The following is an 18,310-nucleotide window of genomic DNA, read 5'->3' on the forward strand; positions in this document are numbered from 1 at the left end:
TATGGTGTGAGTCTACAGTGCATGAGCTCTGTGATGTTCTTTGTATGGTTCTGTTGTCCGTATGCTGTAGCTGACAACTGTGAGGACACACTGAAGGTCTTACACAATACATCTAACAGCATCTTGGTTCAAGTCTAAAAAGCAGGGAGAAAAATAAAATCTTCGCCACTAAGGATGTAAAAGTAAATCGAAACAATGGGATGTGCAAGGAGATGCTCAAAGAAAACATAGCATGGTTCAGTAAAAGACAGGAAGAAGCAACGGGATGCTTGAAAAATGTTTGTTACCAAAATTCTATACAGGTTGAGTGTATTGGAGTAACGTTAGGAAATAAAGTCTTGCTAGCAGTTCCTCTACGTACACAACAAACTCCTCTCTCCAACTCTGACTCACGTTTCCTTCCTTGTCTTCCTGCAACAACTCGCCTCTCACAAGATTTCACAGCGAGAATTGTCCTTGAGCAAGACTTCTATTTCTGGTTAAAAACAAGTGGTGTTGCCTTTCTTTGGCTGAGTTTGCATGTTCTCCCTGTGTCTGCATATGTTTCCTCCAGGCTTCCTCCTACAGTCCAAAAACATACAGGTTAATAGGTGACTTAATTGCCCATATGTGTGAGTGTGAGGGTATGTGGTTGTTTGTCAGACCTGTGATGAACTAGCGACTCTGTCCAGGGCGTATCCTGCCTCTTGCCCAATGTAACTGGGATGGGCTCCAGCCCCCCCCACCCCCCGTGACCCTGCAAAGGATAAGTGGTTATACATAATGGATGGAGACTTTTAGTCAACAAGGGCCTGCCTAGAAGGGGCTTTCAGACCTGACATACGATGTGGAGCTGTTAAGCTGGTGCTGAATAGCATCATTTACCATTAATTACGGTCTACACACCCTGGACTCTGCTTTTGTAATTTTAATATTGTAACCGTATGATGCTTGCAGTTCAAAATAGAAAACTTCTCATCTTTGCAGTATCTTTTTGCCTCACCAGCTCTGTCAACTTCATGATTAATTCCCTTGAAGCTCACCAATTCCCTTGGGAGTGACATAAATAACTAACAGCCCTCTTACATTCATCAACATTGTTAACGTTGGTTCAAAAATGTCTTAATTAAAATTACCAGGAGACCTTAAGAAATTTAGTCCAGATAACCTAGATTTTATATCATAATTAAAACCAGGCATTCTTTACTCTTTGTAAAAAAAAATGGCAGTGGTTATTCTCTCACTTCTGGAGGAGAAAAAGTGTCAAGAGTAGAGAAGGGCTACTTTGCACGTCACTTCAGAAAAGCATGTTGAACTCATAAATACAGGTTTTATTCTGGTCTGTTCTTACACCATTTATAAACATGTCACAGTTGGAGTGTGAACATAATAGTCTAAACATAAGGTTATGTCCATTTCTTTGAGGCCCAAGATCTGAGCCTCATTTTTAAAATAAGTATTTTCAGTATCCTTGTGCAAATAAGACAAGGCTTCCAGCTTTTTTAATTGAAAAAAATATAAAGGCAAATTTCCACTAATTGAACTTTCTTGTGTGCTCTCATGCTTTAATGAAAGGACGGCATGTTCCTCCTCCTCATTTGGATAATAATACAGAGTTGTCTGTTCACAGAAAAAAAGTTCTCTTGCAGAAAAACTTGAGCTTTGAGGCAAAAAGTATTGATATGCTTTCATCTACTGTAGTTGAACACGCAAAAATAGAAGTGGAACATGAGGACGGGCCACTGATGAAGCCATGAACAAATAAAAGCACCCAGTGGAGCCTGAGAGAAAACAGGAAGAGAGGGATTGATGTCTGTTTTTGGTTCAGGCAGTTCCTATCTGTGACTCACCGAGAGCACTGTGAGCGCTTCAATTCCCACTAGATTCCAACATTTCTGATGTGTAGGTTCTTATTATTTTCATCCATTTTTTTCCACCAGATAAAAGTTTAAATTATGTTAATTTCATGTGGAAAGGACGCTGCTCACTTTCTTCACACACACAATCCTCCCACTCATCCACCCACACACACACCACAGTCATACATACCAGCATGATGTCTACTTATTTGCACCAATGTTTCAGTTGATTTGTACCAAAACAAAAAGAGAGTGAGAGCTATACCTTGCATTAATCATCATTTTGGATATTAATGAGAGAGGGGCGCTCATTGTGCCAAAATCCATATATTGACGGATGTGATAAATTTGTTGATATAAAACTATGACAGAAGCAAATCAAACCTGATTACCATTTAGCAAACACCATGTTTATCTGCACATTGGTATTTAAGAATATTTTGACAGAACAATCAGAACAAGTGTAGGACTACTAAGGCTAGATTCATCTGGATTCTCTTGCAGAGGCAAAATAAATCGGCATGAATCTCTCGCATTTAGCTGAACTCAGGTGACCTCAGGTGACACCCACTATGACCACTAGCAAATTGTCTTGAACAATCCAAATCAGGAGAAGCACGTGTTGGGAGTGTAAACTGTTCCACAAAAGAGGCTAGCAGACAGTTATGAGAGCCGATGGTATAAATACGTTTTACATTTATTCATTTAGCTGACGTTTTTATCCAAAGCGACACAAATCTATTTATGTCAGAGGTCCAGGGGTCGCACACCTCTGGAGCAACTAGGGGTAAGCGTCTTGCTCAGGGACACCTTGGCAGATGTGTCACAGTGGAGAGTTGAACCTTGGTCTCTCACACCAAAGGCACAGTCTTATTACCATCCAAACGTCTCCTGAATAAATTGTGAGGAATTATTGTCCTGCTGGCAGTGGTGTAGCCAGAGGTCTTTCACTCATAGATTTGTGTAGTAATAAGTTACATTTATTCTGTTACATGTACTCAAGTAACTTTTTTAAAAAGTAAATTGTACTTGTCAGAGTAGTTTTAATGCATCAAACTTTTACTCTTACTTGAGTATTTTTTAAGAGAAAAATCATTACTTTTACTTACATTTGGACAATGTTGGGCAAGTTACTTCCAAAATGTAATACATTATAAATTACTATTTACTGTCATTTGAGAGTAATTAGTTATATTACAATATTACTGTCTCTGAATTGTAATGCTTAACACTACTTTTGCGTTACATTTGAGCTACTTTCACTGCTGTTTCATGGGCGCATTATTGTAATAGTAAGATGTGCTGCATAGGTGGGTTCTAGTTTATATCTAGTCTAGATATAAACTAGAACCTACCTAATCTAGATCGGGTGGGTCTTTGTCAGTAAAATTTACCTTGTGATTAAAAGACGCTGTGTGTATTTACGCATGGAGGTACAGCAGCATAACGTCACTGATTATTAATTTTCACATATAGCCAATAGAAATCTATTTACGCATGATCGATCAGGGGAGCTACCGTCTTGGTAAAAGGAGCCGAGCTCCCACATAGTTTGCACCCTGCCTACAATCTTCCTGCAACAGGAAAAAAGGTTAGTCTTTCACTCATAGATTTGTTTTTCTGGTGCTGAAATGTTTGTCAGTGTTGGTGAATTATTAAAAAAACAAAACAACCCCCCCCACACACACACACCACTTCACTTCGGGTTGAAATGCGTTGTAATGCGCGTTACTGAGCACAACCGCGTCAGTGTCATGGGAACGCGCCCACTTGCCGCTACACCTTGTGCTTGACCACTTTACCTCACTAACAGGGACACTTGCTACTGATCATAGACTGTTGATGCTGCTCCCTGAAAATAAAATCGTTTGTGCTGATACCTGTTCAGAAAACAGATTTATATATGTTAACCTGTTGCTCAGAAGGTGCATTTTTGTGGGTATACAGTCCCCTGGAACGGTAAGGCAAATTCCTTTGTTTTTGTTGTTCACTGAAGACATTTAGGTTTAAGATCAAAAGAAGAATTTCAGCTCTCATTTCATGGTATTCACATCTAGATGTGTTAAACAACTCATGTCATACCACCCTTTATTTGTAATAACTTTAGTAACCACTTCATGAGCTCATCTTTTCTCACGCCATCGGTAACAAATGAGGGACCTGCCACGCTGCTCCACTCTGGGTGGCTGTTTCTGAAACTGAGGGCCATGTGTTTCATTAGGTTAAGCTTTGCTAGGTAATGTTCATGTTGTAGCTATGATGTTGATTAATTTATGATACTGATTAATTTATTATCAGTTGTATATTAAGTTATACAATGCATATATGCTCCAAGGTAGATTCCTGGCTGACTGCCTTTGATCTAGACAACTGCTCAGCTTTCTTTTGAATGATATTAGTCAAAAGCTTTTCCCAGATTGCTTTCTCTTAATTTTCTTTCTTGGCAATTTCCCTTTCTTTGGGTAAAGACATGTCTTACAGTGCACGTTGGTGGTCCAGTATCAGCTGTCACTTGGCTGGATAAGCTGTGTTTGGAGCATAGATTGTATAAAGAAGTGAGCATAGCCAGCAAAAGTCACCCATTGGTTTGTGGACTAATGTTACGGTTTCAAATTTGGCAAAATGGCAGTCACCATCTTGATTTTTAGGAACCAGAACAAGAGGTTGCAGAGAGCTAGCTTGGTTAAGATGTGATATTACTTTATCACATTACTTGCTGGCAAAAAAACAGGCTTAAACCAAAATGTACTTAAAAAATAAAGAGCTGAGCTTAGAGTGTCTTAGAACCCAATGCTGAACAAGACAGTTTTAGGTAACCAAAAGGCTAGAAATTAACTTTCATGAACTAAAAAAAAAAAAAAAAAAAAACTCTGAAAGCATCAAACGTCGTACAAAAACCCCCATCTCACAGTGCAGTGGATTCACCTCCATCATGATTGACAGGTCACCGTGGTAGTGACTTGTAGCTACATCCTAAAGCATACCCTGGCCTGCTTTATTCAATTCAGTTCAGTTTATATAGCGCAAATTCACAACAATAGTCATCTCATAGCGCTTTTCATAAAAGAGCAGATGTAGACTGTACACTGATGTTATTTACAGAAACCCAACAATTCCCACCAAGAGCAAGCACTAGGCGACAGAGGCAAGGAAAAACTTCCTTTTAAGAGGCAGAAACCTCTAGCAGAACCATGGTTTCAATTTATAAAATGAATATTATGCTGTATTGAAGTCTTGAAACTAGTGATTGAGACCAGAAGCTCATTAGGAAACTGTTTACTATGGTAATAAATCAAGTGGGAAGGACAGCCATTTTGTCATTGACTCCAATGCAATTTGACTTCTTGCAACCAGTGGAGTCACCGACTGCTGGACGTTAGAAAGAATGTAGGTTTAAGGCACTTCCACATTGATTTCACTTTTCAGAACACCCTTGACGGTTGGCATTTAGTCAACAGTACAGGTTCCTGGGTGGCTAGTATGTTAGTGGTTAGCTCACTAGATTCATTAAGCCTCGAATATACTCGGGAGCGGATGTGGACACGGGCGGATGCGGACTAATTTTGTTTGTACTACTTTCTGCAGTCACCTTGGCGGACATGTTCCATACATGCGCAGGAGATCGGTTGGTGCCCTGGTAATGCTAGTCGCCCTCTGATGACAATTTTTTTTGTCACATGGACCCTCACATGCTCGGAGTATAATAAGAAGTATAATCATTGTATTAGTTTACCAACTAGTCTGCATTTAGTCACTATGTCACCAAGCTGCTAGACTCACCCAGATAAATTTCACTGTGCCACTTTCTTGTGTGACTGGGCCTTAGGCCTAGAGGTGCAGCTATATATAGGGAGTGACTGATTAGGGGCAATGAAGGGCAGGTGTGCAGGCGGGCACTGATCAGGTGAGTAATGAAATGTAAAGGAGCTAAAGACAAACAGGACAGGTAAGGCAGGATCTAGACTAATAACTGGCAGCCAAAAAGGTGCAAAATAAACTAAGAGAGCGGTTGCTGTGAGGCGCATATGTGAAGTTTTCCATTATGATTAGCATGTAGTTGGTTAACTAGACTGATTATTTATCACTGTATGTCATTAAAATTAGAGACTCTGAGTGGAGAGCAGAAGGAAGCAGAGTGCAGAAAAAAAAAGACTACAGTGAAATATAGAGCCCAAATTTAATATATTTAATAAATCCACAGATAAGACTGTAATGCATAGGGGATTGAAGATTTCAAACTGAGATAAAATGGAGAAACAAATGTAGAAATAAGCCCCATTCGGACTGGATTTATTTCTCTAGGGGAGGTGGGGTGATTTTAACATAACTGCATAATGCATAAAAGGAAAAGACCTTTGAGTAAATGAAATTAAGGAGGTGTGGGGCAATCAAAAGATCTCAAGGACACATGCAGTTTTCAGTGAGGTCACATCAGTGTTGGACTAACGTAGCTCACACCATCAGGATCACCTTCACAGTTTATAGGAGCAGCCTTGAGGGAAAAGGCCAGTCGGAGTCAGGCGCTCTGTGGGCTTCAGGGAGGCTTGTGTGGGCCGCCTGCTGAAAGGGTGCCCTTCATTTCTAGACAGCGTGCCCTTTTTTAAAATACAATTATAGATAGGGAGTGAGTGGCAGCCTTACTGTTGTCTGTCCCCATTGCTACATTCACTCACACACATGGCCTCAAGAGTCTCATTTAGGCGCACACATCTTGAGTCCCGCATGTGGTTAAATTTAAGCAGCAAAAGCACTTTGATTAAGGTTGGGGGGAAAAGAGTGTAGTTTCAGTTAGATGTTAATATAGAAACATGCTCCATCTCATGCTTCATATCACTGTGGATTTAACCAACAACCGTTTTAAATACTCAGTTTGTAGAATGATGACACAGACATAATGAGTAATTTGTCAATCTTGGGATGTTTTGATATTACAGGAAATCTCATTTTAGCACAATAAACATCATCTCAAATTAAATCAAACATTGATTAAGAAATGACCATTAAACAACATGCCACTACCAAGCATCCCACGTACAACACTGACCAGAAAACACACAAACTGTCATGAATCCTTCCTGATCACCCTATGTTCTTAATTAATTCAGTCTTCTCATTTATGTTTGTGGTTACTAATTCTCCTGTCATTTCAGATCATGCCACTCCCTCATGTCAGACTGATTACCTCATTCTCTACACCGGGTTTTTACTGCCTCTCTCCACATCTGCAGCTCATTCCCTCATTAGTCCCTAAGCATATATACTCCATGACTGTTAATTCTTTGCCCGACTGTTTATTTATTTTTTTTGCATTATGCTAAACTTTCCAGCACATCCGTCCTGATTCCTAAAACTCCCATCTGAGCCTTTGTTTGAGTTCCTGGACTCTGTTGGTGCATCTCAAGTCTATTATTTGTTGTTTCCTTGCTCCTCAATCCTCACATGAACCTTAAGTTGCTAATTTCTCTAAAAACACATTTCCTCGTTTCTTCCCTCCTTGCATGGTTTCCTTGTCTTCCCAAGTGAGGGAAATGTGGATGCAGTTAAGAGACTAGGGATGCACCCTGATTCTGTCTAATCCCTGTCAGTTAATTTTGCCCTTTTTGTGATGGATCATCTGGTTCTAACTTGCCTGTTTTCTGGAATAAACCTTTGAATGCTACCCTGATGGTTTGTGTTGTGCTTGTGGGTTCTTACCTGTTCTGGGGCAGTGTGTGTTAGACAAACAAAAGTGAACAGTGGGGAATTCAATCATTTTAAATAAAATGATTATTTTCTATAGTATTTTACTTCAAGACATTTTTGTCATTCTGAATGGGCTGCTATTGTAAAGTGTGTTGAGAGACACTTGGTGTGAGTTTAAATAAAGTGACTTGTTTCAACTGCTTATGTTGACATTTTATTTTTTTAAATATCTTAAACTATGAACAATTCAGCACACCCACTGCAGAAAGATAACAATGATGGTGCAGTTTGTGAACACTTTGGTCAGTGATGCTTGACTTCATTTGGAACAGGTAAGCCCTTCACTGCAGCCAGGGCATTTTCTACCATCTTCTCCACAATCCTACGAGCTGTACTGTAGGTACTGATCCCAATGTGGGGGGTGATCAACACATTAGGCAGGCCAAGGAGTGGATGATCCCTAAATAAGAAGACGCAGAAGAGCTGTTAGGAGTGAGCAGGGTATAATATACTGTATACTGTGTATCATTCTAGCTTGAGAATGTGATTCTCTTTTTGATTGGTCTCATAATGTATCTTCAGTAGATATAAGACCTTGGTAAAGGTTCAGGATGAGTCACATCTATTGCCGCTTCATGAATCGTTCCAGACTGGAGAGCTTTAAATAAGGCATCTTGGTTCACAACTTGACCTGAGACATGAAAAGAGCTTTATCATTAACCTGAACCAGCAATCAGGAATCAAGGTCAATGCAGTCGCAAAACATATTGTTCCCACCTCTGCTGATGTTGACCAGTATTGCTGTGGGTTTCATGAGGGACAGCTCTCTGTGGCCGATGAGGCCTGTTGTGTCCGACGTCAATTTGACAGCTATCATGACGAAGTCTGACCTCCTCAGCAGGTCATCCAGACTGTCACAGTAACTTGCTCCAACTGCCTGTTCATCATCTGCAGTCCTGAATAGAATAACAAATGAATAAATTAACATTTTTAGATTCATACGCTCGTTGTTTTGAAATCAGCTTTTTTATTTTTATTTTTTTAACACAACAAAAACATGGCTTTGGTTGGTACAGTTTACCCTGTAAAAATGCTAACTCATTAAGCTTTAGCTGGAAACTGTCACTATTTCCTGTTCAGGCATGTTTGATTCCTGTGTGTGTGTGTGTGTGTGTGTGTGTAGTGTATTCGCACAGGGTAAAGAACCTTGTGATCAACAATGTAAAATGTCATTTGCATTCTAATTTAAAAATCGGCTCAATTTTGTTTTTTTTACCTTCTGGTCCTGTTGTGATACAGAATTTTCATTTCAAATCCTTTGCTTCTTTGGGCAATCTTGTAACCAATCTCTCCCATTCCAATGATCCCTAGAGTCGACCCTGTGACTTCAACTCCCATCAGACTTTGTGGTATGTTTATGGTCTGGGGGTCCATAGATATTTGATGACCTATGAGGATAAATTAAAAAGATCTAAATAAACTGTTGCTGCACCAACAGAAGGTATGCTTTCAAAAATAGACATGGTAATAGATTATATTTATCAAGTTAGTTTATTAAGTGCAAAGTGAGTGAACAGCAGAATAATCTAAATCAAATCAATATTTGGTGTGACCACCCTTTGCTTTCAAAACAGCATCAATTTATGTTGGTACACTTGCACAAAGTCAGGGATTTTTTAGGCATATCATATGATTAAACAATTAAAACAAACAGGTGCTAATTATCACCACTTCAATATGTATGTTAAAATGCAATCATTAGTAACAAATATTCTGCATGTCCATCTAAAAATTGTAGATAAGTTAGAATCCATTTACTCCTCTGAGATAATATATAAGCCCTGAAATTGGTATGCACACTGACACAGATGAACTTGTGTGAGAGTAAGGAGCTGTAGGTGTTGGTTATGGAATTACATGAAAATTGTTTTGCATTGGTTAACCTTTGATCTCACCCTCAAGGATCTTGCGAGCTGATGCCAGAAGCAGACCCATGGCTAAATCTGCAGTGGAGTCACTGACTACACCTGGAGTGTTGGCCACCTTTACCCCGAGACTGTTGATAAACCGCACATCCAGGTGGTCAATGCCCACCCCTCCACTCGCAACCACTTTGAGGGAGGGAAGCAATTTGAGCAACGAAGGCTCAGCTGCAGGGCAGTACTTCCACATTAACAGGGCCTGGATTTTGTGGCCATGAAGCACTGGGTTTTGTAGAAACTCTCTATAGCAGATGATTTGAAAGTGTTGCTTTACTATGTCAGCTAGCTCTTCAAGGTAACCATGCTCGCCCCCTATCTCTGAGACCAATGCCCATGGTTTTTCCTCCTTCATTGCCTGGTGTGAAATAACAAAAGGACTTCATTTATTAGTTATTTGACTAAAAATAGAGAGAGTGTTTAATTAACGCAGTGAACATGCAAAAATGTTAAATTTGACAATAAGCAAGCATACAATTAAAAATATATCAAATGTAGTTTCCAATAATAAAGAATATTTTCATGGGGTGACAGAAACTATCCATCCAATATTACCAAATTACACAGTTCTGTTATGAAATTACCAAAACATTGATTTAGTTAGTTTCACAAGAAAGACTCACCATTTTAACCGAAGCTTGAGTTTCAACCCTTCTGTTTCTTCAGACTGATCAGGTAGAAGCTGATTGCTTGGAGGTTGTTTTGTTTTAAACCTTTTATCAATGTTGTGTCATTTTCAATGGATGAAGTTGAAGATTAAACATGGTAAACTAATGTTAAAACTATACCAAGGGTGATATTCACCTTGTGGCATAAAGAGCTGGCAGGGGGAAGAATGGGATGCTCAGTTTGTTATTAACTAATAATATATGACTACAGTACACCAGAGATAATGTTGTACTAGTATCATTAAAGTAAAGTGTGGAAGGTGCAAAATTTGAAGCATCTTTTTTTAACAGGCCCCCATTAACACTAGCTTTGTTTCTGGAGCTTTGCAGTCTTCATCAGCAGATGAAGTTATAATGTGTATGTTGCGGCTGAAAGTTCCAGGAAAAAGTCCAAGCTGCATTTATTGATGCTGTACATTTTACATTTTGTTTGGGAAAGATCATGGTCTTAGTTTAATACAAATAATGTCTGTAGTGATTTGAGACATATTCATAAATTTTACTGTACTCAACCAAGGAGAGACTTAGACGTGCGTTATGTGAAGTCGTCTAAAGTAAGAAGACAAAAGCAGTACAAGATATACTGTACCTGCATATGTATGGTAGTGTCTAGCAGAAATGGACTGTTAAACTGGGTTCTGACCCCAAATTGAGAACAACTGTATCACATTTTAAATGAATGAACGATACTGACTTTGATATATTTTCTGATTATTTTTGAGATCCCCGAATACCTCATGTCTATGCATACTGTGTTTGTCTGTAGACTAATGATGTGTCAAAGTCGTGTTTTTCCAGTTAAAGAAACATTTGTTGTATTTAAATGAAGCCGGACAAAGTCTGACCTCCTGAGCAGGTCATCCAGACTCTCACAGTAACTTGTTCCAACGGCCTGCTCTTCTTCACCCCTGCTGAATAGCAGTAAAGCCAACAAGAAGCAGAAGCAAAATTTCCAGGTAGTTTCAGAGATTATGCCGGTGTCTGGTCTATACATTTCTGTTAATCGATTAGTTAGCATGGCTCTGTCAAATGTTTACAAAAGTGAAAAAAATCCACTTACCAGTACATCCAAAGTTCACTTTGGTTTTTGTACAGATGGAACAAACAAGATATGATGCGTTTATTAGTGAGCTTTAGGGGTGCTGGTGGATGGATTTTACTTTAACCTTTGGACAGAGTCAGGCTAGATTCTTATAGTTCTCGTCTTCCAGTTATGAGAAACAGAAGTCATGTATTTATTTTTCTTTGGTGAATGCAGTTCCCTTATGTAGTTTTACTATTCTTACTTCACTTCCTGTCGGTGTGTTTTCCCACCTATGTGATGTGTGATTCACCCGTCCCTCAATATCACTATCCTTCCTTAAGCTGATGATACACGGAGGAACTTTTAGAGCAATTTTGCTGGGCAATGTTGCTGTCAATGGTAATGATTAAAGATTACTACCATAATCCCCTTCTCCCGCCACCAGCAAGATTGCCCAGCAACATTGCTCAAAAAGTTGCCCCGTGTATCATCAGCTTTAGTGTATTTAGTCTGTGTGTTCCCTTGTCTTGGTGCCAGATCGTCTTTGTCCCATGTGTCAAGTGTTCCAGCCTTTTGACTTGGTTTTCCTGGACCTTGCCTGTTAATTGGATTTTGATTCTTGCCTGTCCGCTGTTGGATATGTATGGCTTCCTTGGACTGCTTCTCTGGATTGCCTGCTTCACCATACCTTTAAGCTTTTTGGTCATTGACTGCATTAAATCATTGAACTGACTCCAGCTCTTCCTCCGAGTCTGCATTCGGGTCCATTTCCTTGTTGGTCTGCACATTTATATACATGGATAAATCAAAGTGTAATACATTGATTAATAGCTTATTTTCACATACTGTTATCCCTGTTCATCTTAAAAATGTCCTTGTTATTACTTAGGGGTCCACTGAGAAATAGACGTTCAAAACACCCATTCCAAGGATTCCCAGAGTGGATCCTGTCACTTCCATTACCATCAAGTTTTGTTCTATGTGGGTCGTGTTAAGGTCCCCAGTAATTTGATGACCTATAAGAATAAAAGGCTAAAAGTCTTGAATAAACATTTTTATTGTTTTATTTATTTATTTTTTACAGACCCCCATGATGTTTTATGAAAATCTGTACTGCAAGTGCAAGGTTCTGTAATACCAACACATTAATCACTGCTTCTATCCTCAGATGTGTACTGTATATGGAGGCTGTAGTGTGCCATCACAATAACTGAACATTTCTTAGCTACAGTAGTGACACTGTTCAAGGGATGGAAATTTGGAATATATGCCATTCATCACTTTGATTTATATTTCAGCACCTGTCTTGTACAGACATTCATGTTCCAAGATTTAGGTGATCACCTGACTTTTCCTCAGGTTCCACTATGAAGTTTACATGTTTGGTTCAGTGTGAAATGTCTCAAACTACTGGATAGATTGTGTTGAAATTTGGCCAGACATTCACACTCATATGTGGAGTTTGTGTTAGAGTCTGTGCTGTGCTGGGAGCCAGTCATCAGGGTTCACGCGGCTTAAAAGGTCTTAAATTGAAATCGGGGAAATTAAGGTCTTAAATTGACCGTAGATTTGCTGTAGGTATTAAATTTGCCGATGGTGCGTTTAAGGCGGTGAGACAGTCGACTAAAACACCTAATTAGTGTGTAATTGTATGATTTATTTTTTTTTTTAGTAATTGACAATGTTATGTTTACGTTAGCTGCAGATGTTGACGTCTGGCTGCGTGTCATTATAGTCAGTTGTGGCTGAAAGATTGGGAGACGCAAGTTAGTGGTTGGAGGAAGATCTGATAGTTCTGTCTAGCTCAAACAACTGTAGCCTACATCACGTCCTCCTCTCATTTGTGCAGGTCTAAAAAATTATCTATAACTACAGGTTAAAATAACTTTCTAAAGTTGCCTATGTCTTTCACTGTGATTTGTTTTCCTCCATGGATCACCTATTTAGCGGTGCGCCTGTGGATTAGCTCAGCCGGAAAGTGAAACTTTTTCTTGCTACCTTTCTTTATAATGTGTAAGTTACTCTTTTCTGTTATTATTGTAGTTTATATTTAGTTTTACACAGCAGGGTGTACATACATGAGTTAGGGCTGGGCGATATGGACAAAAATAGTCAAATAAATATTTAATCTTTTTGTTTTTATTATAACTTTAGAGGGTGATTTTTGCTCCTGAGTACAGTTAAAGTTAAAGAAGCCAGATGGTTAATTGTGCTTTTAAACTTTTCTTTATGGTCAGAACATGACAAATACTTGATGCCAAAAAGCAGCTTGGTATCAAAGGTAGAACATGCAAAACAACAAATATGCATGAGAAAAATAAAGTAAAATCTTTTTTCAGTCCCTTTTCCTCAACACAATAAATATCTTAATAGAAAATAAAGTGCTAATTCGTTTGTGATTCAAATTAATTAAATCAAATATTTATTGAACATTTGTTATATTGTTATTGAGGAAGATTGTATCGCGACAATTATTGTTTAATTGTCCAGCCCTAGTTCATGTTCACAGACACGATCAGCTCACCAAAAACATGAGTGTGATCAATAATCAGCACTGTTTGAGCACGTTTATGCACAACACTGACACTGTTTAGGCGCCTGTCTGCGCTGTCAGACTGTTGTTTTTTATTTAAGACTGCGACTGGTACATATTTCCGCCCAGTCATTGTATGTGGATAGACAATGCATTTGCATCCATGTGGTCATGGTGTCCCTGACCACCTCCAGAAGTCGTTTTGCTGATTGGATCACATCTGTCCTCAGTGCATCTCGGGTGCATTTACACATGTACTTGCATGTGGTCAAGTGCTACCCGATCACAATCAGATCACCCAAAATACATTTTAATGCAAGTTGTACACAGCCTCTATGTTCCCCAATTCGTAATATGCAAAGTCATTCATCATTAAGAGATCAAACGTGCATCTCTTTTCTATCAAAAAAATTGTTTCAAGATTTGTGGTCTTCAATTTATATTTGTTGAGGTCCTAAAAGGTCTTAAAAAGTATTAAATTCCACTTTTAAAATGGCGCAAGAACCCTGGTCATTTTATGGTGTTAGTGGACTCCATTTCGTTAGCTACAGTGTTGTCACTGTGGGCTCGGGAGGTAGCATGCAGAAAATCCAACCCAGTTCCTTCACATAACAAGCAGAATAGTGACTGTTCCAACCAACAGAGGAAACAGGGATTTGGTTAAAGCCTGCGGACAAATAGGCTCTAAAAAAGTAATTTATTGATAAGTGATTTAATTGAAAAACTACATATAGCCCCTTTAAATAAAATTTCTTAGGTTCAGTGTGTAAGTTTTATTGGCATCTAGTGGTGAAGGTTGTGAATTGCAATCTTTGGCTCACGGGGCATTCAAGTGCTCCTCGGATGGTCCCATTTCCCTAGTTGTGAAGTTGTTCTTCCGACTTCAGTATGTTAATGCGCTATTAAATCAGAATGTGGACATGGACTACATGGACGCTACTACAAAGATGTACAAAGTGTTGAATTAGCATTATCAGAGTTGGAACACCAAGCCGACATCTAGTTCACTGTACATGGACAGCAAATCAACTAGAGTATACTTCTTTACATCCCTTGTATACTTTATTTCTCTTTTTGCAATAAAGATTTAAGGAGTAAAAAAGCTTCTGATTATTCAGACACCACATGAATGCACCGCTTACCCCTCCCTTTCCAAGCGCCCAGGAGAAGCTACGGTGGCCGACAATCTCTATTGGCTTTTGTGCTAAATTATTTCTGTGGGCCTCCATTTGTCCACGTCAACGTTACTTCTTGTTCTTCTATGTACATACGTAGTGATGAAACAATCTCTGAACCATTTGTCCAGTTGGGCTACTGTAGAAACATGGTGGCGCAACATGGCAATGTCCATGTAAGAGGACCCGTGGTGTTTGTAGATAGAAATGGCTCTTTCTAAGGTAATAAAAACATAAAGGTTCATTATGTAAAGTCTTTATACACCACTGAAAACAGTTATTATATTGCATTTCTGTCAATAGATCCTCCTAAATATTACACAGAATTATAAGAAATTTGATCAATTTAACAGCAGACTTCCCAGCATGCATTTTATGAGAGTTAAAACTATCCACATGCCCCTCTTTGTTTTAAGAAAATATACATGATTGAAACCTGCTGTGTGCCTTTACAGTTTCTTTTTTTTTTTTTTTTTTTTTACAACTGCTAATTACAATTGATTTCTCTATACAAGTTCACTTTTTCAAACTTTTCACACTGTCAGCACAGCACACAGTGTTTAATTTTCTCTTGCAGTCACAGAGTGGTTTACAGCCCATCCCAGGATGGTGTCAGTTTTCCTTCTACCCTACTCTCGATTATTCAACCCCGCAGAGAAATTATTATCCTAATGAAAGAGGTCACATGACAATGGACACAATGAATGCTGAATGGCTGGACAAATCTGCAGAAGATTGTCAGGGATGGATCAGGAATTAAATAGGTAAGGTCAAATTCACGTCCTACCCCTGTACACTTAAAATGTAACTAGGTTACTAGGAGCAGTCTTGCATGCTGACTTTGTATTATCTCTGGGACAAAGTGGCTCCAACAGGAGCAGCAGCAGCTGTAAGTTACTGATGTCAACTAAGAACTGACTCTTGAACTGAGAAAATCTTAATGAAAAGCAACTCTGCCTGTAATGTGTCAGTTTAACTGAACAGTTGTCAATTAAACTTTATATCTTAGGTTTATTGAAATGTCTTTCAGTGCTCCAGCTTCGTCCCACCATCCAAAGATATGCAGGGTAGGTCAATCCTCCAAGAGGTAAACTGCAGGTAGGTAAATAATAATAATTACTCATTCAGCTTTTATCCAAAGCGATTACAATTGAACCTTCGCTAAGCCACGCCGTGAACATGCGGCTGGCCAATGACAGCACAGTATGGGATTTGCTTTAACCGAGGTCCGACACATGGCTGCGCTGCATTGACTCTAATGCAAAAGGAGTTATTTTCTAGCTTATTTGCTGTATTTTTCCAAGATGTGGTCAAAGCTGTTCCTGGGGCACTTGTAATAATTATAGTCGCTACCCAGAGAGGTTGAAAGAGAAGTACGATTTATTCTCTTTCCAAAACCTAAAACAAATCCAGAAAAATGTAGGCTGTGGATTGTTCCTAATGTCAGGGCTGCCAACTTTTCAATATAGTTGGGAGTGAGATTTGTTATTGGAGGTCGGTTCAGTTTAGGCCTTCTGTGTCATATCCCAACGCATGGGTCGGGGTCATCACTCTTTAATGTGCATGCCAGGATACTTGCAAACCTCCAGACATGATGCCTTAATTTCGACCAACCTAATCATGTACTGGGGAGTCTTCCCCCCCAGAATCTAGGCCTATGTGTCTAAACCAGAGACTGTATTTCTTTTAATTCTAGAGAATGTATGGAATGTTGGTTCATAATAAGTAGTGTGGGGTCTGGGGGTCCTCCCCCAGCAATTCTTTAACATTAAACACTTAATTTCCTGCATTCAGGTTAAAATTTCAACAGAGACACAAAACTCAGGCAGCAGGTGACTATTCAAAATATAAAATATACCAGAATATAATTCACTAGGTGTATGGCTTTCTGTATTTCTGTTTCTTTCATTATTTAGTCTTCCCTCTTTGTTGTGTCTTTGTTTGGGGAAGTTCCTCTTTAAATGTGGTACCCTTTCACCTCAAGGATACCCGTTCAACGTTGAAATATGGTTGAAATAATGTCAGTTGTTGTTTCAACAGTGAAACAACGTTGATATAACGTTTAATGCTAAATGGTTGAAAAATGTTAACAAAAACACTTCTAAATCAACGTTGAAATTTTTACAAGATCTGTACGTTGAAACAACGTAATGTTTTACAACATACATATCAACATAAATATCTGCCTTATAAAGTATTATTATGATCATTATTAGCATTTAATGATATTCTGATAATACCGCCTTTCCATGGATATGTTAAAATATAATTATTATCATTATAGACAACTCTCCAATAATAATTTCAACCTCAAGCTGAAACTTTTTGCTTTACGTGATTTTGTGTGGATTTACTGTGTGCTTGCCTAACAGTTTACCATGCATTTTTTATTCTAACGCTGTCATGAAAACACCATTTGACCAATTAAATAAATAAATACAGACTGCAAATAAACTAAATATACACATTTCGCTACGTAACCACGCTGAAAATACTGTTATTGGTTGTTTCACCGGTGTACTTCATGATTGGTTAATCTTTCTGTCTTCCAGGAAACTAGCCAATGACAATATGCGCGCCTATTTTAAGTTTAAAAATACGTCCGTTACTGTTTGAGTAGGTGTGTGAGGTGAGCACGAGAGCTCGTTTTGGAACATCGAAGCTTGATTGGAGGACAGTGGTTGTCCATCACACAAGGCGGTGACTAGAACTGGATTCTATTGGCTCAGATGGTCCAGACACTTGCGAATGTGCGAAGTGGGTCTGTGTCGTCGTCGTCGTGAATTTGGAGGTAACAGCTCAAACGGTAAGCAAAGTTTTTAAAGCCACATTTTATAACTAGAAATAGAAACACAATAAATTTTGAGTGTGCCTGAATCTTGTCCATATATTAATACGTATTGTGTTAATTAATATTGGGTGTATGGGCAGACTAGTTTAACCGCGAACCGCCGTTGTGTGCTTGCTAACCGCCAACCGCCGTTCTCTCTCTGTGTGTGTGTGTGTACGTACGGGCAGACTAGTTTAACCGTGAACCGCCGTTGTGTGTGCGTGTGTGTGTGTGTGTGTGTGTGTGTGTGTGTACGTGTACGGCAGGTTAACCGCGAACCGCCTTTGTGTGCTAGGGTGTTAGGGATGTCTCTGTTGGTCGAAGGTGGCACATTGACACACTTTCCATCCACAAACTTGAAAAATAAGGTTGAGACATTCTTCTTACTTCTCTTTTCCAGAGATTTGGAAGAACACGAACTGAAAGTCTCTTTCAACGGTGAGTTGTCCCCTAACCCAACCATCTATATGAATCTGAAAGTAACTGTAACCCTTAAAAAAAAAATCATTTACATTTTTGTAAAATTGTAATACAGGTTGATGTGGAAGATATTATATAAAAAATGAGCACAGCCTACCTCA

At 39.0% G+C, this 18,310-nt stretch overlaps 1 protein-coding gene across 1 annotated transcript; it reads right to left on the reverse strand.

Annotated features, from left to right (window-relative positions):
- Positions 1-6,737: 6,737 nt before the first annotated feature.
- On the reverse strand, positions 6,738-10,245 carry LOC119904540 (probable 2-ketogluconate reductase). The gene is made up of 6 exons (XM_038721312.1): positions 10,123-10,245; positions 9,476-9,857; positions 8,797-8,968; positions 8,298-8,476; positions 8,115-8,211; positions 6,738-7,980 (listed from the first exon to the last, which is right to left on the reverse strand). Exons 1-6 carry the CDS (start codon positions 10,123-10,125, stop codon positions 7,824-7,826), a joined length of 990 nt encoding a protein of 329 aa, XP_038577240.1. The 5' UTR covers positions 10,126-10,245; the 3' UTR covers positions 6,738-7,823.
- Between the last annotated feature and the right edge of the window lie 8,065 nt (positions 10,246-18,310).

Source organism: Micropterus salmoides, unplaced genomic scaffold, assembly GCF_014851395.1.
Source record: "Micropterus salmoides isolate LMB-PRFRI ecotype aquatic unplaced genomic scaffold, ASM1485139v1 Ms_hic_scaffold_15, whole genome shotgun sequence".
Lineage (NCBI taxonomy): Eukaryota > Metazoa > Chordata > Actinopteri > Centrarchiformes > Centrarchidae > Micropterus > Micropterus salmoides.

What these genes read in the sequence shown, in the direction of transcription:
- LOC119904540 (XM_038721312.1), bottom strand. An exon ending in AGCTCGCAAGATCCTTGAGG is followed by an intron (nt 8,969 to 9,475) that starts GTGAGATCAAAG and finishes TTATCCTCATAG; the next exon opens with GTCATCAAATATCTATGGAC. An exon ending in CATCCTGAACCTTTACCAAG is followed by an intron (nt 7,981 to 8,114) that starts GTCTTATATCTA and finishes CTTCTTATTTAG; the next exon opens with GGATCATCCACTCCTTGGCC.